The 22,181-nt window shown below is 39.6% G+C and overlaps 2 protein-coding genes and 1 non-coding gene across 5 annotated transcripts; 2 read left to right on the top strand and 1 right to left on the bottom strand.

Annotated features, from left to right (window-relative positions):
- Nucleotides 1-129: 129 nt before the first annotated feature.
- si:ch211-199g17.9 (uncharacterized protein LOC108180085 homolog) lies at nucleotides 130-18,579 on the top strand. Of its 2 annotated transcripts, none has more exons than XM_055017647.1 (10): nucleotides 130-1,034; nucleotides 1,470-1,508; nucleotides 2,720-2,782; nucleotides 5,392-5,466; nucleotides 5,664-5,711; nucleotides 5,897-5,951; nucleotides 6,970-7,059; nucleotides 7,147-7,210; nucleotides 7,349-7,415; nucleotides 18,444-18,579. In XM_055017647.1, the coding sequence occupies exons 1-10, from the start codon at nucleotides 1,019-1,021 to the stop codon at nucleotides 18,566-18,568; spliced, it is 642 nt and encodes a 213-aa protein (XP_054873622.1). In that variant the 5' UTR covers nucleotides 130-1,018; the 3' UTR covers nucleotides 18,569-18,579. The 2 variants fall into 2 exon arrangements, with proteins under 2 accessions (XP_054873622.1, XP_054873623.1); XM_055017648.1 differs by lacking the exon at nucleotides 18,444-18,579 and adding an exon at nucleotides 7,538-8,134.
- Nucleotides 3,884-4,015, top strand: LOC111563792 (U8 small nucleolar RNA). The gene has a single exon (XR_002745706.1). It is a non-coding gene; the product is annotated as a U8 small nucleolar RNA (small nucleolar RNA).
- On the bottom strand, nucleotides 8,704-21,893 carry fam83hb (family with sequence similarity 83 member Hb). 2 transcript variants are annotated; one of them, XM_035944811.2, is made up of 8 exons: nucleotides 21,655-21,893; nucleotides 15,990-16,184; nucleotides 15,553-15,885; nucleotides 14,253-14,417; nucleotides 13,994-14,118; nucleotides 13,330-13,887; nucleotides 10,803-13,185; nucleotides 8,704-10,297 (listed from the first exon to the last, which is right to left on the bottom strand). In XM_035944811.2, the coding sequence occupies exons 2-8, from the start codon at nucleotides 16,110-16,112 to the stop codon at nucleotides 10,277-10,279; spliced, it is 3,708 nt and encodes a 1,235-aa protein (XP_035800704.2). In that variant the 5' UTR covers nucleotides 16,113-16,184; nucleotides 21,655-21,893; the 3' UTR covers nucleotides 8,704-10,276. The 2 variants fall into 2 exon arrangements, with proteins under 2 accessions (XP_035800704.2, XP_023118752.2); XM_023262984.3 differs by having other exon boundaries at nucleotides 21,615-21,893.
- Nucleotides 21,894-22,181: the final 288 nt, after the last annotated feature.

The raw sequence follows: 22,181 nt of genomic DNA on the forward strand, positions 1-22,181 counted from the left end.
GGAGTGTTGATTTATGTTTCAACAGCCACACTAGATAAAGGAAACGGAACTTCCTGAGCTCCTGCAAAGACATTTATCTGATAAAAGAATACCGCTGTGTTTTTTGTTGTACTTTCCAGAGCATTTCCAGTATCAGCTGATTTTTGTCACAAAACAATGAATTTGTAGCAGCCAATAAGTAGCAAAGAGTTGTCAACCAAAGATTCTGACACTTTATTTTCACATTTATCTTGGTCACATTTCCTAAATAAAACTTAGTGTCTCAATTTAAGACCCCCTCCAGAGAAACTTAAGTTTGTTCTTCGCAGTGTAACAGTGACAGACTTAAAAGTACAGATTTAGATTTCCAGGGTGTCATACATAACAAACGTAAAGAATCAACCTTGTAAACTTGCAGGAGTGTAATTACTCTTCTTTAGAATTGGCTTGAATATGTGTTAAAGTAGATTGTTTTTTTTTTTTTTAAGGAAAAGAAACTTTAATGTGTCACTAAATGAAATAAGTGTTTTTGGAAGTCATATATTTGTGTTAAATATAATATAAAAAGTCCAGTATCAGTGGGTGACTTCAGATCTGATACCTTGCCACATATCAGAAGCTAATAATACAGTTTACTTGCACTGAAATACATTATGAGAGCATCAATTAAGAGTAAGATTAAGATGACAACTATTTCCAAACATAAATATAGATATTTAAAACAATAATTACATATTGACTTATGCAGTGGTGGCACAGCAGAAGGTAGCACTGTTCATTGTTGATGAACTTTAATATACAATGTATGGTAATTAAGTGGAGAAGGTTAGTCTTACAATGTTTGCTTTTCAAAAAATAACGCTTATGTATGACTAAAATAATTAAATCAATGCATTATGCTCATAGACTATAATAACGCTAAAATATATAGAGCTTTACTACACAGTATGATTCTGCTTATGGTGTACACGCGCGTGCACAGCCGTTTGGAGGTTGAGGAACAACAGGTAGTTCTGGAAAAGAGGCCGTCTGGATAAACATGCACGAACCGGGAGGTTAGACGACCAACATTTAAGTTTAACTAGTAGTCACCGATTCAGAAATAACCCACAAGAAGTTTTTTGAATATACTAAACGGTCGTTAGCTGTAAGACTGCGACAACTATCGTGTAACTGTTCAGTTATCTTTAGCTAGCCGGCTAAGTAGTTAGCTAATCCGTCAAATAGCACAAGTATATTTCATTTTGAAAAGTCACTCATGTTAGCTAAACACGACACTCTGCATTGCAAACTAGCAATTTCACTTGGTTAACTATAGTACAGTGCCGGTATTTGTACCTGTTCTCGACTTGTAAGGAAACTTTTAGTTTGGTGGCTAACATTTCTTACTGTAACGCCATTTGCTAGCTAACACCAGCTCATATAGCCACAGGAAGCTAAAACAATATAGAGACGCAAAATCTGACATTTCCCTTTTATTGACATTACAGGATTCAGCATTGAGGACATGATTACACCGGTGAAAGAAGGTAAACTGTTCTAAACGCAAATTATTGATCAGTTGTCAGCTATCAAATTACTCACCAACTACACTGAGTAAAAATATAAATGCAGCATTCAACTGTCCTCTGGCTGACAGATGGTTGAAAAACTAGTTTCTATTGTCCTGTTTAGAGGAGGGTTAATTTAACCAATTTCACACATAAAGTTGTTAAATTAGTGACAAATTGTCTACCATTGATTTAATCTATTTTTTGGAGAGGTGTGTCTTTAAAGGAAATGAAAAGATAGTGACCAGAACACCAACACTCCTTTGACTTGTGACTATAAAGGGCCACCTTACAATGCAGATTTATTCAAATAACAATACCACAGATCAGAAAAGAAAGATACAACATGTTGACATGCTGAATATTGGCATGTCTAGCATAGCCAGGCACTTGTATGTGCACAACTCCTATTTGTCAGCTACGAAATTGGTTCAGACAGCATGATCAAACAGTCTGCCACAAGATGCTGTACCAGGGGTCTCAAACATGTGGCCCGCGGGCCAAAACCAGCCCTCCAGAGGGTCCAATCCAGCCTGTGGGATGACTTTGTAAAGTGTAAAAATTACAAAGAAGACATCAACTGCAAATTGTAAATTTGTGAAAGTATAAATTAAAATAATTTCTAGACCATGACAAGTTGTTTTTGGTCATAAAGTAAAATTCTAGATTGTTCATTTTGTCATTTTGTTTCTCATTTTTCTAATATTTTGTCTTGTTTTTGTGTTTTTTTGTCTGACTTGTCATTTGCCTAATATTTCTTGTCCTTTTGTTTCTTGATATAATGTGCATTTGGTTGTTTCATGACCTCCATTCAGTCGTAGTGATACCATGTGTTGGAAAATAGAAAAGAATGGATAGAACAGTTTTTTACAAATTGTGCTACATTTCCTTTATTGTTCAGTATGTTTCGGTAATTGTTATGGGTAGTTTTTATAGTAAAATAAGCAAAATACTCTGATTCTAGCTTCTTCACTGTGAATAGCTGGTTTCTTATCTCCTTTATGACAGTAAACTCAGTGTCTTTGGGTTGAGGGCAAAACAAAACATTTAGGGATGTCATATTCAGCTTTGGGACTTTCTGACATTTTACAGACCAAACAACTAATCCATTAATTATTAGTGTAAACAACAATTTAAAAAAAATGATTAAAGCCTCATGGCTGATAAATTTTCATGCACTGCTCTGTCAGGTGGAGAAATGCAGGAGCCCAAGGTTGAGCAGCTGATGGGCAAACTAAGGAAGCTTCAACAAGGTATGGTTTGACTGATCTGACATGTTTTTAACTACTGCTAAATTTGTATAACTTTAGAGAAAAACGTATTCACTTGTGAGATTGTCTGGGGCTGTTCAGACTCAATAACGACATCCTTCAGACGAACTGGAGATGAGTTGGGTTTTATACTGTATGTTTTATTGATTTAAACACCCCAGTTGAAGAGCCCATAGCTGTGGTGAGCTTACTTTGCGTGAAAATTATTTTAAATTATTTGGATTTAAAAAAAAATAAATAAATAAAAATAAAAAATCAAGCTACATTTTATTTACGTGGCTAGATACCCTTTTTACTTGTACATAAAGTTTTTAAAGCATTGTTTGTGTTCCTTCCTAGTATTTTTGACGTTTCAATCTACATTAGGTTAAGCAAAGAGTAAAGCTGAAGCAAAATTAAACCGTCGTGATTTTCCTGTCTTGAATTGAGTTGTGCCTGCATTGCGCATGCGTGTCGTAGCAGCATGGTGGTTGTAGAATTCACCGATGATTGGGGTTTTATTTGTATCTGTATGTATTGTGTTAGCAGAATATTCTCCTCATCAATCGGAATCACTTACTTCTTGTCACATACCTGCACGAATTTCAGCCATAGCTTTTAACGGAGCAGCATGCTGATGTGAAGCAGCTATCTTGACGCGCCTGTTAGTCTTTGTGAAGCTACACTTCCTGCTTCCGCCTTCAAATCGCACTGAATTTTCTCTTAAAATAGCTAAGATGCTGTTAAAAAAGACCATGTGAAGCACGTTTACGATGTCCTTAAGCGGTGAACCATTTGTACGATGTGAAAATCTTAAGCACGGAGGTCGTAGTTTGATAGAAATGTTTTTGGCGATGCGCACCAATAAGAAGCCTGGTCGTACTGACGATATGGTAATAATCACGCATTGCATTTTACGTTTAACAGAAACAATCGAAATGTAACTAAAAGCTTCACAAATTAAAATTACACGATCCTTACTTAAACAAAAACTCGTTCAAGTACATACAGGAAGTAAAGGGGAAACATGGTGGGGAACTTAAAACCGTGACTTAGAGAGCTGTGTCCGCTGGCTATAGCAGTTCTGGCAACAGCAAATCAGTATTATCAGTGAGGTATATCCTTACCTGTTACTCCATCCGTGGAGTTGCAGAACATGATGAATGGAGAATCATGAGATATGATTAATATCTCCATCTTTTGGGGAACAGCAACACCCCTTAAGACCATTCTGACCACAGCTGTAAATAAAAATTTAAAATGAGGAGAAGTGTGGCTGAACTTCACTTAAACATTTGGATCTTTAAATAAATTTCTGTGTTGAACTATAACATTTTGCATACTAGGTAATGTTTTTAAGACAAGCTATTTTAATATTCATATTAACATAGCTAGACTTGATATGTACTGCAGATGCCTGTAATTTATTATTTCACAACATACTGTGTGATATCACTTTACTGTTTTAAAATCATTGCCAGTATTACTTCCTACTTTTCTATTCTGCTCTTATTTCAGCTTACTTCTTATTTTTTGTAATGTATCATACTTATATCTTATTGCTTTTCTGTCATTGTTGGCACTGTATTTATTCTTATGTTATATATTTTCTCCTGTGCAATATCTGGCACAAGAATTTCTTTCAGGACTGAAAAAAATGTTTATCTTTTCTTCAATTCTTCCTTGTCAAAAAGAACATTTCAGCTGTTTATAATGTCATTGTTGATCTTCATACCCACAATTGTCATTTGGAATATAGACATCGTCATTCTTCATGGAGCAAATTCACATTGTGGAATGCAGCTGAAATACTACGTGTTATTTTCAGTTTCAGATACTGTTTCTACAGTTTAATTCTGACCTGTTATCATAATCCTGGTTCAAGGTATCTTTGATTCCCCTCAATTCAACATGTCTACATTGTTTTCTTACGTATCTTCAACTCAGTTTGAACTGAAGATATGAAATAAGATCTCAAACTGTAATTCTGCCAGGTTGAAATGTATTAGCACAGATATCTTCAATTAGAGTTTTATTAGGTTAAATGTTGTTGCAGATAATTACAAGAGAAGCTACAGCACATCAGAGTCAACTTGCTTTTCAAACATACTATGGCACTGCAACTGTAACCACATATGATACGCAGTTTTACCACGTCAGAGCATCCCCGTAGTTAATTTTGGCCACAAGTTTCTAATGAATAAAGGTTTCCACAAACTCATTACTGATACGCTCTTCTTATATCACGGCATTTCCTAATGATCTTATCCACGTCTGCAGATACCTCTGCTTTGCTAACAGAGGTCCAATGCTTTGCTGACTAATATCCAGTGGAAAGCCTCTCATGAGATACTTTAAGTAACCTTTAAGATATGTGCAACCATTGCTTTGACTGGTCAAAACTAAATTACAAGTGTTTGTAACTGTCATTTTGACTAGTCACAATGACCTTAGATGACATTAAGTTGAATATAAATTCTCACTAGTTACAGTGTAACAACAACTTGTCAAAATGACATTGTTGGCATCTGTAATTTTAATTCTGGATAGTTACACTCACCAAAAAATGTTAAAATTCCTTATGTTTCTGTCTGTATTGTCTTTTGTTCAAGGTAAAAGTGCCCTGGAAGAAGAAATTAAAGAGCTCAAATCTGTCAATGAATCGCTGCAGAAGGAGCTAGAAACGCGTAAGACACAGAATCATCATTGTATTGTAATTTTATTTGATCCACATGTTGTATGTATGCCTGACATGTAGTCAGATAACTGCCAAAGGTCTATAATTTCTGTATTCACCATCATTAGCTATGTATCATGTACCATATGTAATGTGTTTTTGTTGTTGTTGTTTTTAATATTAGCATATTTGTCTTTGTTTTTGAAGTACAAACTGAAGCTTACCAACTGGAGGGAGACCTTAAAGAAAAAGAAGGTACACATATGCTGGCAATTAACAGTAATGGAATTGTGTTAGTGTAAAGATTTAGTTTGATTTGGTGCCACGTAGTGGTAATGTTTTGGTCGGCTGCATCTGTTAAAAAAAAAATTGACATCTTTAATAACTGCAAAGACAATAAATATAAATACACTGATAACCATAATTCATTTGTTTTCCAGAGGTCTGCAGCAAGCTGCAGTTCCATTGTGAAAAGTCTGAGCAGGACTCTGCCAGGTAAGCTACACAATTAACAGTTGCTATTCTTGTTTCTCCATGTGGTGGAGACTGTCAATTGTGTGTTTGTGATGTGTAACACTAGATGGCAGTAACTTGTCATGGAATCATCTTGGGAGATTTTTTTTTCTGTGATAAGTAAGGTCAAACCTTAACTGTAGCTTACTGTATTTTTATATCTGTTGTTACATATTACATTTCTGTTTTATAGTCCTGATGCTGGCTGTGTAAGGTTTTACTGTTCATTCTATTACTGTTAAGCTTTTAAAATGTTTCAAGGACTGCTTCCTTTCATTTTTATGCGTTATCTAATTTCCCTATCAAAGTATTTGTCTATCAAGCATATTTCAATGTATGTAGTCATACTACAATGTATTTAATATATTTTATATTGTATTATACTCTGCATCCTTATGAAATATGTGACTAAACATCTGTTCAAGGTCCAGAGTGTGGTATATAGGCTGATCTGTGGGCAGAAATAAAAGCTAATATTCAGAATTATGTTTTCATCTATGTGAAATCAGGCTGTAGGTGAAGCCTTTTCATGGTTTTAGCAGCGACCATCAGTTCCCCTACATGTTCAGAAAAGTGGGGTTGAGGTATTCTGCAGTTTGTAATTTGACCACTAGATGCTGCCAAATCCTGCAAACTCCATTTTTAATTTTTGTGTGTTGTTACAGGATATGTCCACCTTGACACACTGTAGGTTTACGTTATTAACCTTCAGTAATACACTTTTAGGTTCTATAGTACATGAACTGAAGATAAAAAAACAGCTCATTCTTTATAGTATTTAGGAATATATCATAAATTGAGCCACCAAAAGTCTTACAAATACCAAAACAATGCCAAAGTTGTAAGACCATGATCATATGTATTACGTTAGAGATTTTTACCGTGCAAGAAATCTGTGTTTCACACTGCAAGGCTTGGTGAAATAATGTAACCAGGGAAATGTTAGATTTTTTCATATGTTTATATTTTGTACCGAGTGATGAACTATTTGTTTTTGCAGACACTTACAGCAGAACAAGAAAAGTGAGGAACTGCTGGAGCAGCATCGATGTGAAATCCAGGAACTGAAGCTGAAGCACCGGAAGCAGCGGTATCTATTAATAGTGCAATGATTTATTACATTTGAAAATCTTACAAATGTCATATACTTTTACAAGAGTCAGGCTTGTTTCAACAGCATGAGATTTGAAAACCAGCTTCATCAACTGATAGAGCAGCACAAGAATCTGCACTCTGTCTTTGTAAGTTTATTTATTTTATACAAAAATAAATGGGGCTCATTTCCCATATTTGTTTTCTCCAGATCTCTGAAACAGAAATGGTAAAATTGGGAGTTGTTGATAGTGTCAGTGACTGTTGTCTTTAAAATTTTTACTCAGACTCCAGAGAGACTCCCAGATGAAATAGAAACTGCCACAAATGCCAAAGGTCAGCTCTTATCAGCTGGTAAGGGTCCTCTCATGATATGCTTGTGTTCTTCTGCAAGTACACACACGATCAAACATTTCTTAGAACTAGTTTTTCCTTTCCAACACCTTTGGGCTGGTTTCATTCTGTGATTCTGATAGAAAAACTTAAGTTGGCTCAGCTACTCAACCTGGATGAGGAGCTGGAAGAGGTGAGGAGACAGAAGCAGTCAGTGACGGAAGCTACAGAGACTCAGGAGGAGTAAAACTGCATGTTCACTGCTAGTTTTAATGAGTCAGAGGTAGCAGTTCCTTGTTTTTTACCAGCTAGTTGCACTTTGACTACTTATCCTTCTTGTCATGTGAAAATAATAAATCTTCCAGTTGTCTGCCCCTGGCTTTCATCAGCCTGAGGGCTGCAGAATCCTCACGCAGTCATAACCTGAATGTTTACGCAACTGACACCCAATTCACATGTTTGTATGCTGAAATGTTAAGTCCTCTGTCTTTGTTACCTGTTCTCTGAGGCACCGGCTTGTTTTTTTGTTATCTAGTTTGTTGCTGGAAATTCTGCCGTTGATTTATGCATGAAATCTGAAATATTTTTCATTTTGTGACTGGTGAGTGGTGTTTTTAAGATATGGAGATACCAGTTGTAGTCTCCTGTATGGTACTATTTATATAATATTGTGTACTGATTTAAGTGTGTTCATTTATTTAGAAGTTCAAAGCTTTTTAATTATAATAATTGTAATGAAATTGTTGTCATCTTTTTAAAAACTTCTTAAGCCTGCAGTGTGAAACTTCTGTCTCTCTCTTCTGGCAGTAAGTAATTGCACTCACACTGTTGATGCTGAAAAGGTATATCATCATGCTCATTTTATTCCTTTTTCGAGTGTAATCCTTTCCCTGAATGTTTAATTCCTGTTTTATTTGGAGCATCAAGTTCTCTCTCGGTTTTTCCCACAATAGACGCCACCATTCTCCTGTTTGCTGTAGCCTACCCCTTTCTCACTCTATGCTTGCCTGCTTGTTCAGCTCTGGCAAGCCATTCATGTTGATGTCAAATGAATCACAATTGGTGTGCCAGCACGGGAATGTCACCACAGAAACAGTTTTAAAACTCTAGTTAATCGAGATTTACCTAGAGCTGATTGGCTTAGTAAGCATTGTGGGAACTGGTTTGATAAGGGCTTAAATATAACAGACATTCATTTACATGTAAAAGTCCCACACTCAAGCTTTATGAAAGCCTATAAATGAGAACAATCTAACAATTCACTGTAATATACAAACCTACTAATATATGTACACAGCCACAATCAAAGTCAGTTTTAAAGAGATTTAATAAAAGACTTTTTTGCAGTATTTCAAATACAATGTAATACTATCTGAGGTTTAAAAAAGACAGAACACATTGACCCTGTGTAGCTGATTTCCCCAATTAATGCCAATAAATTTTTTACAGCCAATACCACATACTTACATATTAATTCAAAATAAACACAAGGCACTTTCATGGCGCAGTGAGGGAGATCACAATCTAGTTTGTTACTTAAAATATCAACAAGCTGAGTTTTATATAAATATGTACAATACAGTCCTCTATAGAAAACAGTATAAACCCTGAAGTGTCCAAAAAGAAATAGTTTATCCAGTCTTTTGACGAACTCTACAAAAAACACACTAAAGACTAAAATGGTTTGAAGTCCAGCCGAGCTGTCGAGCAGCATGGATCTGTATCGTATAACTAAGTCTTTGGTTTAATTGTGTTTACAGACCAACAAAGGAGTTTAGAGCCCTGTGCAGGGTGTAGGTCTTTCAAGTTAAGTGACTTATGTAAGGAGGCATGGCGCGGCTCCAGTACTGCAGAAAATACCCATCCTTTTTCTACTGCTTTCTTCTAGTGGTAATGCCTGGTTTTAAAGGTCAGGAAAGAAAGAGAAACTATTTTTACAGTGAATCGGGGCAGCTGTCAATGCTTTGCATTTTTATTTACATTACCTTAAGCAAATACTCGTACACATTGTTAATGCCACTCCTCTGACCATGAAAACTCTTAGGTCCCCTGTCTGAATGGTTATTTCACATCTTCAACCCAGAGAAGTGGATCCACACCTTGATGGAAAAGTAAATTACACTCCCTTGGGAGGGTAAAGTTCACTACAGCCTCTACTTTATGTTCAAACTGTACTGCTGCAAAGTTATCATTATATATTACAGAAAACATTTCTCATTTTTAGATTCGGATTTTGCCTCTCTTCTTCAGTCGCTATAGTCTCACAAACTTGCCCTTTATCACTCTTCATAAGTTGGTCATCTCATTTTATTTCTCTACATATCCTCATCTTTGTCGGTTGGTCTGGGATGATAATAATAATCCTCTAGCTTTGGTAATTCCCGTGATGGGGCATTGGCACATGGTGGATCAACAAGGACATTTTCTCCCTTTTATATATCAACAAGTCTCAGCTACACATGGCATGCATCTATTGTCTCTCTTCCGTGCAACATGTGCTGTCTTTCTCCTCTCTGTGCCCCTCAGTCACATTCATACAAGCTCAGTTGTGGGTAAATTACCCTACCTTTCTCTGTTTGGTGAAACATTAGCCCATGCAGCCAGTATGCAAGTAGAGTCCCTCTTGTTTCTCTCAGTCACCATATAAGGACAAAGTTGTACCAGGTCTTGGCAAACAGGCATATTCCAACCTGAATGACTTTTGTTTGTTTCCAGCATTTTTATATATAGTCTTTTCAAGTTTTAGAACTTCTTGTGAGAATCCAGAAAAGGATGCCGTGTGGGGCCTCAGAGGTACTTTGATAGTGTTGTTGGCACATGTGGTGTTTTTGATCATCTTGCATAAATAGTTTCCATATTAAAGGTCGCTCCTCCATCTTTCGTTATCCCAGGCTATTCCCCATCTGTTAACAGAATAACAAGGGAAGACAGTGAAATCATTCAGTATGCTGGTCCTTCCTCTTTATACTGTGAGGCTTCAGTAAACAGTAGAGTGCTTTGCTTAGCTTAACGATGCTTTCATTTATTCAGTGTCATTATTCAATCAGAACTCAGTTTAAATTTAAAATGCTACAGTAATCTATGACAATGATGTACAGCCCTGTAGTGGCACTATACTTCTACTGTGTATATAATACAGTAAACATTAGCTAGTCCTTCAAAGTTTATTTTCACAGTTAAATAGTATATCAGACATTTATCTGCCATTTTTGGGTATAAAAGCTCTTTTCAATTATACAAACTGAATAAATGTACTTCGCACTAGTCTAACAAGTGTACTGTATACTCCTGCATCTTATCAACTCTAAAAATCCTTGTTTTTACTACTCTGACACTTAGAATTTATTTTTTTGCTCATATCTCTTTCCCATCTATGCTGCAAACATCGTTCTTGCAGTGATATACTACCTCAAAGCGGCTGTAGACCTTCTTCTCCTTCCTCAGGCTCTCTATCCTCTTCAGTAATCCCTCCCGCTCCTGGTTGTTGCCTGCCGGTCGCAGAAATCGATTCCTTTTTAGAGTGCTCTGACTCTCCGTCACCTTTTCTCCGGCATCACCATCTCTGTCCCCTCCCGTTTCCTCTCGCTCGTGACGGTTTTTCTGGCTGTTGATGGAGATTTGCTCCAGAATAACTTTGGTGTCATCTCGTAGGTTGCTACTGAACAAAACAGAGCTGCCCTGGGGTTGGTATCGGGACGTGACGGATGTCCCAGCTGATGTTTTGTGGTTGGTTGAGATTTGGTCAGCAGTGGTAGATGCTGCATCTTTTGCTAATGAGCTTTGCTTTTTGCTTGAATCATCAGTGACCTCTCTGACCACACTCATGCCCCTATCGTCACCCAATGTTTTCTTATCTTTATCTTTTGGCCCCAGGAATCCCTTTAGCCTCTGAGTCTGCTTCTTTAGGAAGTCGAGTGTCTTGCCTTCACCCTTTCCCTCGCCAATTGTGTTGATCGATGTGTTAGATCCCATAAACTTTTGCAGTCCTTCCTTAGAACCCTCGTGTGGCAGAGTTGAAGAACTATGAGAGCGTTTCTTTTTCAGTTCAGTCTTCTCTGCATCTGTAGCATCTGTGGTTAGAATCTCCTCACCACAGGAGATGCGACGAGGATTGAGCCCTTTAAGTTTCAATGGTTCCCTCTTAAAGATCTTAGGTGAAGGGAGAGGCTTCAGAGACTTGAATATGTCTTTCTTTTGACCTTCTGATGCATTGTCCTCTTTATGAGGTTTCAATGTCTCTGAAGTCTTCAAGGAGCTTGTAAAAGGCTTGGCAGTGATTATTGGTGGTTTTGAAGAACTAAACGAAGGTCTGCGAGTGAGCTCTGCTAGTTTTGCAGTGATATCTGGCCTTTTTGGTTGAGATTCTGCAGAACTATTGGAGACAGTTGAGATGTTTGAAGTTGTTGCAGTGTCAAGAGGAGGTTTATCAGAAAGATCTGGCTTTTTTTCAGCAGGCTCTGGGGCTTTTAGTGATGTCTCCGTCTCCATTTTTGAGGCTTTTCTCTTGGCAGCCAGGTCTTTGAAATACTGCAGTCGACTGGCTGGGTCATTCATGCTCAAAGATGACAATGTTGTGACTTCAGGGTTTTCCACAGCTGGTGTTATCTTTACTTCTTTGTCAGTTTTCTGAGGTTCTTCTTTAATCTCATCTTTCAATCGTATCTCCTTTTCCTCTTTCTGTTGCTGTTTCTCCTTCTCTTCTTCTTCTTTCTTTTTCTCCTCCTTTTCTTTCTCCTTGTCTTTTTCTTCAGCTTTCTTTCGCCAATCAAAAGGCTCACGAGACCATGACCTCCTCTTTTCTAGAATCTGGGCCACAATCGAGGAAGTGCGTCCTGTGTCCAACTCCTCATCTTCCTCTGTAGCTGGTTTTAGACCTAAGCTACCACTGTGTATCTCTGCCTTGGAAGACGAGAATATAAGCGAAGACCGCAGACGAGAGCTACGTTGAAGAAGTGGGTTAATTCGTGAGCGGAATGATTCGTGTTTAGACAGGAAGAGATCTGGACACTCTTTCACCTCCATATCTGCATCCTCCTCTCTCGCTGCACCCTTGCCTGACTCTTTTTCCTTTTCCTTCTCCACTTCTCTGTCTTTTTTCTCCAGTACAGATGGCCTAAAATCACTGCGTGAGGGAAGTAAATCCCTGGAAGATAGCATGGAAGAGTCTTTATTAGTAGTCTCAGGTAATTTAGGCTTTCCAAAGCGTGGTTTCAAGATATCTGGTCTGGGCTTGGGGGGAACATTTGGTGGCTCCTTTATTCCAAAGCGTTGAGCTGAATTTTCAGTTGCTGTTGGTTGCTGAGGTTGTGGAGGCTCGTCAAACGCATCAGGCCCCATAGGTTGAGGCAGGCCTTCTTCTCCACCATCCTCGTAAGTGCTAAGATAGGAGTGGATTCTCCAACTCCTCAGGCCTTGCTTCGCGCTTGTGTCTTGATCATATTCTTGATCAGATTGTTTGTTGTACTGTTTCTTCTCTGGTAGATGAGGCTGTGTCGGTGAGCTCTGACAAGCATACGCCTGACCTATCGTTGGCCTCTTATGGAATGATCCTCCTCCATACCTCCCAGCTAATGGAACGGCCGGGTGCCCCTCAGGTCCTCCCAGGTCCTCAGATGAAAAGTAGTCTCTGCCATAGTTTCCAGGTGGAGGCTCAAGATCTGAGCGATAGCTTGAGTCTGAATACTGGTCGATGGCGAGTTGTGGAGAACGGCCTCGAAGTCTGTCGTAGTGTCCGTGGCCAGAACCAGGCCCAGGCCCTTCAGTATAGTAATGACTACTTTGAATTTGTTCCCTGTAAACAAAACACAGTTTATTTGCTTTATTTTAAAGTCATAGTTATGTATAAAGGCTACATAAAGAGACATGGATAGACATGTAATGACATAATTTGTGAAGAATTCTGATTCCAGACAGTAGGTATTAAAGGATTAATTACCTCTGGAAGTCTGTCTCGTCCAGGTTGTTCATGACTCTGTGCTTCATGTATTGCCTTGAAGATGTGTAGTTTTCCTGGGTGCCTTCTGCATAGCTGTGCCTCTTGAAGGCACTGCTATTCATCTCCATCTGCCTGGAAACTATGGATCTTCCCTGCTCTAGGAATGATTGCTGCAAACGAAACTGTTGCTGTGAATACTTCCCAATTGTAATTCCTGCCCCAGGTTCGATTGTGTGACGAAACGGGTCATTCCTCCGGAAGCCAATTGCGGGGTTACGATCAGAGTCCCCATAGGGGAAGGCAGAGGGAATCTCAGGCTGCCTGCGGTAGCCTATGGGGTTACGCAAAGACTGGGTCCTCTTCAAACCGAACTGGCTACTCAAGTAACTGCTGGTGCTGCTGGTGTCAGAGAGAGCAAGTGCTCCATTGGATGGGTCAATGACTAGAGGCTCTGACTGAGCAAAGAGGATGCGAAACTCCTCATCAAAGGAGGCAACCAGCTCCCCAAGGAAGAGGTGGGCAATGCAGCGGTGGATCTTCTCATAGGACCACATGAAACTAGATGAACATAGAAAAGAACAGTGGATGCAGAAAGTATTTGCAAATGTTTACAGATAAGAAGGAACTGGAGTGAAATTGCAATTAACACAATTAAATGACTCACCTGTAGTTTCCACTGAGCACTGCCCTGCAGTCAGTCAATAAGAAACGATCTTTCACCTGCCCCTTAAATGATTTCCCTGTCCGGGAGTAGTAGGTTATTCCTGCCACAGTCCTGACACGCATCATCTATGAAACCAAAATTTCAACTTTGTTATGGACATAGACAAACATTAGTGGCAATAAGTGATATGACAATTGCCACATTTAGGCCAAGTGTTATCCCAATCTTTTGAGGAAATATAAAGAAATGGGAAACTCACATGAATTAATTCCAAGTTGACTTTGCAGCTGATAACCATAGAGACAAAGTGGTGACAATCTTGCTCATCCAGTAAAATGTAAACAGCAACATGACGTGCTGCTGCATCCAAGAGGTCAGCAAAAATGTCAACATCTGTGAACATGTCCATCACCACAGCAATAACCTGGAACAGAGGAGCAAACACACAAAGTTAGGTTGCTTCAGCCTTTGTTCATCTACTTTATTATTTTGTAGACCTGTTGAAGCTGATTTACTAAGTAAATGACTTAAAAATGCTACACCTCAATATTTGCATAATTTGAAGGAACTTTGGCAGCCGTTTATTTTGTTTATCAGCAGTGGAAGATATAAACATAAAACATTATGCCTGTGTGCAAAATGATGGTTCTTTTGATTGAATTATGTAAAAGTTTCTGCTTGATTTATTAATATTTACAGTGCTCCTTGTTACAGTAGGATCAAGATACTGTAGTGAAGTTTAATATCATATAGCTGAAGAGACGTTAAGTTTTTTCATAAGAATCGAGTCTATTTCAGGTCTTAAAATAAATGCATATACAATAACACGACTCAACAAAATAACACTCTTTTAACTACACTCACTGTATCAGCAGAACAGTGTGGGTGGATCCCTCTAAATTTACATAACAGACACACAGAAAGATTAACGACTTGTGTCTTTTTGAACCTATCTGTTCTTCATGTGCATGTTAGAGCACTGACTTTATTCCTGACACAGGAGAAGCAGTTTTATCTTGGTTTTGTCAGAGTTAAAGACAACATGTCTTTGAACACACAGAAAGTAATATAGCGATGATAAAGACATAACCCACCACACAAACAGGTTTGACTGCTCATCACATTTGGCATCAACAAGTCTTCTAATCATATTTTTAACTTAGCTAAAGGCCAGCCATGCAGAAATTCATCTGAAAGGGAGTGGTGGCAAAGCTGGCAGAGTCCGATAAAAAGTGAGATCAAACTAACAAGATAACCTGGCCAAGTGAAACCCTTTATCTCACCTTTTTACCTTTTGAGGCAATAACAATTTGTACAGCACATATTGATAAGATGGCAAGAGGACACTGGTATGTTCTTACATTGTAAGTGTTCCCACCCACCCACTTGTAAAACAGAAATTACAGTATGTGTGTCCAAATGAATACATATTTAGTATATTTGTGGATTAATGAACATGGGTTCCTCACATGCCAATTTTCTCAAATACCCAATAGAATCAAATCAGATGTGCTCATTTTAACACATTTATCTGTTTGCTGTCTTTCACTTTTACTTACTTGTCGAGCATTCTTGATGAGTCTCCTGGCCTGCTCCTTGATGCTCGGCATGTCGGGGTCCGAGGGGTTGACCAGAGTGGTGACCTCTGTCGGCCCAACGAAGCTGTGCTGCAGCAGCGGCCAGCCCAGGTCCAGCCCCGGGGCAGCCGTGTCGGACTGCATTGGCCAGTAGGTGTCGGAGGAGCCATCGGCATCTTGACCTCCCTCATGGTACATCAGCTCTGGGATGCCAGAGGTCTGGTTGGGCACTTGGATTGTGGACTTGATATGTTCGATTTCCGGCTGTGCCAGGAAACCAACCACGTCAGCGTGCTGGAGGAATTCATAGTAGCCCTGGTGTGATGGGAGGCACACAAGTTCAGTAAATCATAAAATCAATGTGTATGTCTTTAACACATCAGATTAGTGCAAAAGAACGTAGAGAACAGCAATGTTACCTTTATGTCACTTTCTATCAGAGCGTCAATGGCCAGACGATACTCCTCCCGGTAGTGAGGAGGCAGATAGTTTGGGTCAAGGGGGTTATCACCAATCGATGAACTCTGAGACCGGTGAGCCATTGTTGGAGAGGGGTGGGGTCAAAGGTAAAGGTTCAAGGATGAGAGGAGGTGGGAAAGAGGAGGAATCTGAACCTGTGATTAAAAGTAAAGAAAAAAAAGGTTACACACAAAAAGTCAACTTCTACGAATCTCAAGAGCAAGAAGGAAAACGTCCAGACACATCACATTTACAGCTGAAATGTTGTCCTTGTGGGCTCATTGCGACATTTTCTGACATTTTATAGATCAAACAAGTAACTTGACTAATTGAGACAATAATCAACAGATTTATTGAAAAATCTAAATAATCCTTGATTGCAGCCTACAATTAATTGTTTTATTGGTTCAAGTCGCATTGCTTTTGTAGCTGCAGAAACTGTTATTACACGGCACTCCCCTGTCCGTGATACACAATAGTTGTAATTCAACTAAGTATCCCTTTGGGTGGTGACAGCAAGACCTTATTGTGTCGGGACACACAAGCATACAGATTACCTATAACTACTCACACAAAGCATTTATTGCTGCTGAGTCAAAGCCAGCATGGTGAGTTTAACAGGTACATCTTTTATGTTATCCCAGCAGACGTTAACAGTTGTGAAGGATATTGACCTAGAGTCTGTGACCGATTCATATAAATCACTAATTATAAACGTGTTTCTAAGTATTCATAATCAAGTTTGAAGGTTTTCTCATATCATTTATTTCACTTTATACTCAAGGATTCAGAGTAAACTTAGCTTGCCTCTTTGATGAAACACTAGAGCTGTAATCAGCAATGTAAAATATCCAGCTTGTAACTCCACTAATGATTAACTGAAATTCAGCCTGGCTTGTGAGGGAAAATGTACAGAAAAGTAAGAACAAACGAAAAGCAACAGGATACAGAAAATACAATGAGAGGAAGAGAGAGGAGAAAAATGGAGGCTGTAAGGGAGAGGTAGGAAAAGACATGAAGAGGCGTACAGACAGGTTCTTTCATATCTCGGCTCAATAAACTTGTCATGCTGGTGCGTCATGTTTCATGTAGCTGCTCAGACCTCATCGTGAAATATCTGGCAGCAGATTGATTTAAAAGACCGTGATGAGTGTGCTATTAGCTGTGCCGCAACTTGAACCGACTTTATTTAATGCAATGGCAGGAACATTGTTGCATAACTTTTGTGAATTCACGTTGCTTGAAATGAGAAATTTTGGATGAACTTCACAAACACCCAGTGTTACTTAGTTAGTCAATGTTAGTTAATGCACAGAGACATTTTTGGCACACTTGAAGAGGTTTAGCAATCATCACAAGGAATATTATTAGTGTGAAAATGATTTTTTTAAAACCAGTTTTGTTCATCTTAATTTCATTTTCTCAAGCAACATAGGCATTTTTGATCACCAAAAGGTCAGAAATAACAAGAAAATGCATTGATTTCTCCTAAATAAGGTAGCAGAGGATTATTGCTGTTTGTGTATGCAGACAATGTTAATATTGTGCGTCGTCACCCCTATCAGAAGACCAATTCTTAGCCAGGAAACACTCTGTAAGTGGATTAATAAATTCATTAGATACAACAGTCTCAGTTCAAAAGAGACAATACACCACAATCAGATGAAAGGCAAAGACACCAGACAATCAATCCATGAATCCTTTCATCTGTAAAATAAACCACAAAACTAATGCCATCAAAAAGCTATTTTTTTCTGACAAACATTCTGAAGTTTACTGTCGTAGAACAAAATGTAAAGCAGCGTATTATTACGGCTGTGAAGAGGTGTCATGTTTACTTAGACGATTTTAAAAAACATTTTAAATAAACTTTAAGCATACGTTTGGCCAGCGGTATATGAAATTACTTGGTTGTCTGCTTCCAAATATTAAAGTAGATGGCTGCCATCACTTACAAGATTTTGTTTGGCATTAGATAAAGGAAGAAGGAAAGAGGATGAACGCTTGTGACAAACGTCTCGGGCTTGAGTCCAGCTGGCGAGACAGTTATGAATCGTCGGCTGAGCCAACCAGGACACCCCCTCATTGATATTTAATGATGTCCTGGCAGCTGCATACTGAATGGGTCATCTGATGGTGGAGGTGGCAGTTAAGAGACACTAAACTGCTGAAGTATTTAAAGTGAGCTGGTTTAACATTTGGTAAATCTCAGGGAAAAATACATGGGTTCCTTTAGCACATTGCAGCATGTGGTATAAACTGGAAATTTAACCACGGATATGTACAGTGTGAGGAACTAAGGTTGACTGACAGAGTAAATAATCAGGGTGTGTGTTTAACATGGAATCTGGGTGGGTAGGTGATTTAAAAGGTCATACCTGACTTACAAGTCTGTGTTTTCTGTAAACTTCCAGGAACACTTGCGAGATCAATGCTGCTGATAGCGAAGGGGCCAAGTGCTAACCCACAATCACTGGGAGAACCCAGTTTACTCAGTGACCTGGTGAGTCATCGGGTAGCCTGGTCTGGCGTAGCCTGAGGATAACTTGCAACAGACTGCTGTGTGTGATTCATCTGACAGCAAAATGGCTGACATCCTGTTTCCTTGCTGGTTTTGAACCATAGAAATTAGGCCTTTGTGGCATGCTGTTCCCTTTCCATGTTCCATCGTGGGCAGAGAGGTATGCTGGGCCACAAGCTGGTTCCATGGAAATAATTTTCCTGCCCAGTGTATAAAGTAGAAAAGTCACAAGTACTTTGATGCATTTCATGTGTGTTATTGTTTGAAAGAACTTTGTTGGAGCCGCATGGGGGTTAATTTGCATACAGGTTAACTGTGCATACCTGAGGAGTGACAATAACTGCCACAAACTGAAAGACGTGCACCTGTTTTCACTCTTCATGATGTGTAAACCTCGGAAAAGGCAATGTGTGGCATCACAACAGCAGCCACAAACCCCATGTGAAAACCTTTTAAATGATGAGATAAACAGTACAGCTATTAGTTCCATTATTGATTAACAGACAGTTATAATCTTGATTCAATCAATTCAGTTTTATTTGAATAGCGCCAATTCACAACATGTCATCTCATAGCACCAGGCGAAGACCTTATGAATTCTAAAAAGAGAACCCAACAATCTAAAAATTTCCCTTGGGATTCCCTATGAGCAAGTAGTCTGTGACAGTAGGAAGGAACCAAAAACAAAACAAAACAAAGCATTGCAGCCATCTGCCTCGACCGGTTGGGGTGAGAGTGGGGCTGAGGGGGGTGGGGGGTAGCATGTTGAAGAAGTGTTTACTCCTAAACGAAAGTCACATCTCAGTTTCCTGGAATTCCAGGTGATGTTTTTAAGTTGTTTTGTGCCAGCAACATATTCAGTTTGCTAGAAGGGAAGCAGCAACATTAAATACTGGTATATATTGTTGACAATGTAAATGATTTAAACAAACCAATTATTATAAGAATTGTTAGCAAATAAACCTTCTTAGAAGAAGACAGTGAGCCAGTGCTAACTGACCCTGAGGTGAGAATGAGTAAAGTGGATGAGTCAAGAGTACAGTGACACTAAAGTGAGCCTGGAGGATTCTTATTCACTCCTCTTCACCTCTGGGTCACTGCAGAATGAGGCCGCAGAGGAATAACACCACGTAAACAGCCTGACAGACTTTCCCCACCTCACCTCTGTGACTGGCAGGATATCTAAACAAATACTGCTGCTTTGTTTGTTGTTATAGCAACTGCAGCGGGCATCAAACTGTAGAAAGTGACACATGATGATTGGGATCACTTGTTGTTCCTGCCTTTAGTTGTAAAGCTCTCTGTTGCCCACACAAGTACGAGGCTGCCCTAAATGCACCATAAACAAAGCCGGTCTGAAAAACTAAACCAGCAGAGGGCAGGCAGGCGGCTGCAGAGTGCACCTTCTCAAGGCCGATAAATCCCAATATTGAGATGAGCTCCATGTTTGCTCACTAAGCATGTAAATGGCTCATTCTCAGCATTCCTGTATGAACAATGACACGAAAAACGGCTGAGGAACGGTAGCCGAGGAGTCGAGGGAGGGAGAACTCTATCTGTCTCAACATGCGAATCGGATAAATAAGCCCAAGGACACGCAAACTATCAAGAGCAAACTCCAAAAAAATACCTTCTGCCTTTCTACTCTCCCTCATGTGAACACACCTCACTAAACAAACACCATGATTGATCCGGCATACCTCTCTGGTCAATTCATTTTGGTGTTATAACCGAGAAGAATACCTGAGAACTGGTTTGGAGGGATGAGCCAGTAATCCCCTGATGCTGCTGTCAGGACCTTTCACTGACACTTTTGTCAAGACTAACACACACAAACTCAAATAGGTGCAAACACAGAGTGCGACTTGTCTCTGCGTATATCATCACACCTCAGCGCCGCTGTTGAATGCAACACAAAAGACGGCTCAAGGTCAGATTAATGCATACAGTATGTGAGAACACATCCTCCCTTTTCTATTGCGGCGTTTTACACTGCGGCACTGCTTGAAAAACTGGTCCACTGAGGTCCCCGTCATCTGTTCCAACTGCCTCGAGGCCTGCAGGTCATCTTGAACGGAAAACTCAGCAGTAAAGGCACAAAAATATTCCACTTTAATTCCCCATTTCTCCCAATAACACAACATTTCTCACGCTTAAGTTAAAACCAACTTTTATACACAGCCTTTGTCACACATGCAGCTTATGAATGAGATGCAGCCTTGGACATATGGCTTGTGTGACAAGATTAAATCCATAATAAGAAGCACACATGTGCCACAAAAAAAGCTGGCACTACAAAGTTTTCCCCCACAAATTATAACCACATGTCGGAATATTCCTGTGCAGTGACTCACTTAGAATGAAGGTAAACCAATGCGCTGCTAGTTTGGGTAGAAGCTGCAAATAAAATTGTCCTGTGTGTCATAAAAGATACATTTAGAGCCTATAAACCAAAGTCTGTTGGAGAGCACATGTGGTAGATGTCTTCCTTGCCAAACAGACAAGGCTTTATCATTAGAGGGCAGGGGCAGTGCATTATTAGAGGGACCTCTATGACACTGACGGGTATTGTGCAACCGAGGCTTTAGACATGCTTGTAAAAGTGTCTGCCTTTTTCAAACTTTATTTATTACCTGTAGTTCCCTAATAATAGCAACCGTACAGACTGAGCACTATGCAGTTTGTTGTTTCTCTGAGTGGCTGTCTTTTTGTACTGATGAATGTCTTCAGAGGGCTGGAAAAAGAGCAGTACAGTGTGAAGGAGGCTTCTGTGTGCTGTAACAACAACACTGTACAGGTTTTGTAATGCACAGCAGCTACCTGGGTGACTTAATCCTCTATAAACTGCAGGCGGCTGGTGAGGAAAGTAGCATACATTTCACTTTTTTATATGCACATCAATGAAGAAATGAATAGGAAGTAATAGAATATAATAGAAGACAGGATAAAGTTTAAATAAAACAGAAAAGAATAAAACAGGATACAGCAGAATAGAGCAATAGAATAGAATAGTTGTGTTGCCCCGAATGTCCCTTGCAGAGTTGTTCTTTCTTTCCATTCGTACCTCCTCACTTTGCAGCTGAACTCCTCTCTTCTCAACGTACCGTCGGTCAAACTTCCTTCCAGTTGGTAAAACCTCCGTTACATTCCTCAGACCGGACCGGAGCTCCACCCAAACGCCCCCCGGTGTGCTTCCTCCACAGGACGACCAGCGAACACAGGCGACCTGACGCGGACTCCGGGCACGGGCTGAGCGCTCCTCTCGGCGGTGTGAGTGTGTGGGAACCTCCGGTAGCCTCCGCCGCTGTTTCGCACCGAGCAAGGCGCGGTGAAGGAGGAAGGATCGGGGCGACTCCTGTTGAGGCAGGGCTTTCCCACCGGTGAGACTCCTCCCAGGCCAGTAGATCACTGGGAACACACGATCATTGGAGGCTCTCGCCCTGTGGCAAGTTTCAAAAGTGGCCTTTATGTCTCAGGGCCGCTAATTGGTGCTTTATGCTGCCTGCAACGTACAGAAAGTTTATCAAAACAGAACTTTTCCAGCAGTTTCTTATATGTGCCAAGAGACACCTACTAAAATAAATAGGAGACTTTTTATTAATTCTTTTTGCGTTTATGTAAAACGAATGTA

Source organism: Amphiprion ocellaris, chromosome 15 (assembly GCF_022539595.1).
Source record: "Amphiprion ocellaris isolate individual 3 ecotype Okinawa chromosome 15, ASM2253959v1, whole genome shotgun sequence".
NCBI lineage: Eukaryota > Metazoa > Chordata > Actinopteri > Pomacentridae > Amphiprion > Amphiprion ocellaris.

Coding starts and splice junctions, on each gene's coding strand:
- fam83hb (XM_035944811.2), bottom strand. CDS start 16,112: ATGGCTCACCGGTCTCAGAGTTCATCGATTGGTGATAACCCCCTTGAC. Junction 13,186..13,329: donor GACGAGACAGACTTCCAGAG/GTAATTAATCCT, acceptor TTTTGTTTACAG/GGAACAAATTCAAAGTAGTC. Junction 10,298..10,802: donor AGGTCTACAGCCGCTTTGAG/GTAGTATATCAC, acceptor TTCTGTTAACAG/ATGGGGAATAGCCTGGGATA.
- si:ch211-199g17.9 (XM_055017647.1), top strand. Junction 5,952..6,969: donor TCTGAGCAGGACTCTGCCAG/GTAAGCTACACA, acceptor TTGTTTTTGCAG/ACACTTACAGCAGAACAAGA. Junction 7,060..7,146: donor CTGAAGCACCGGAAGCAGCG/GTATCTATTAAT, acceptor TTGTTTCAACAG/CATGAGATTTGAAAACCAGC.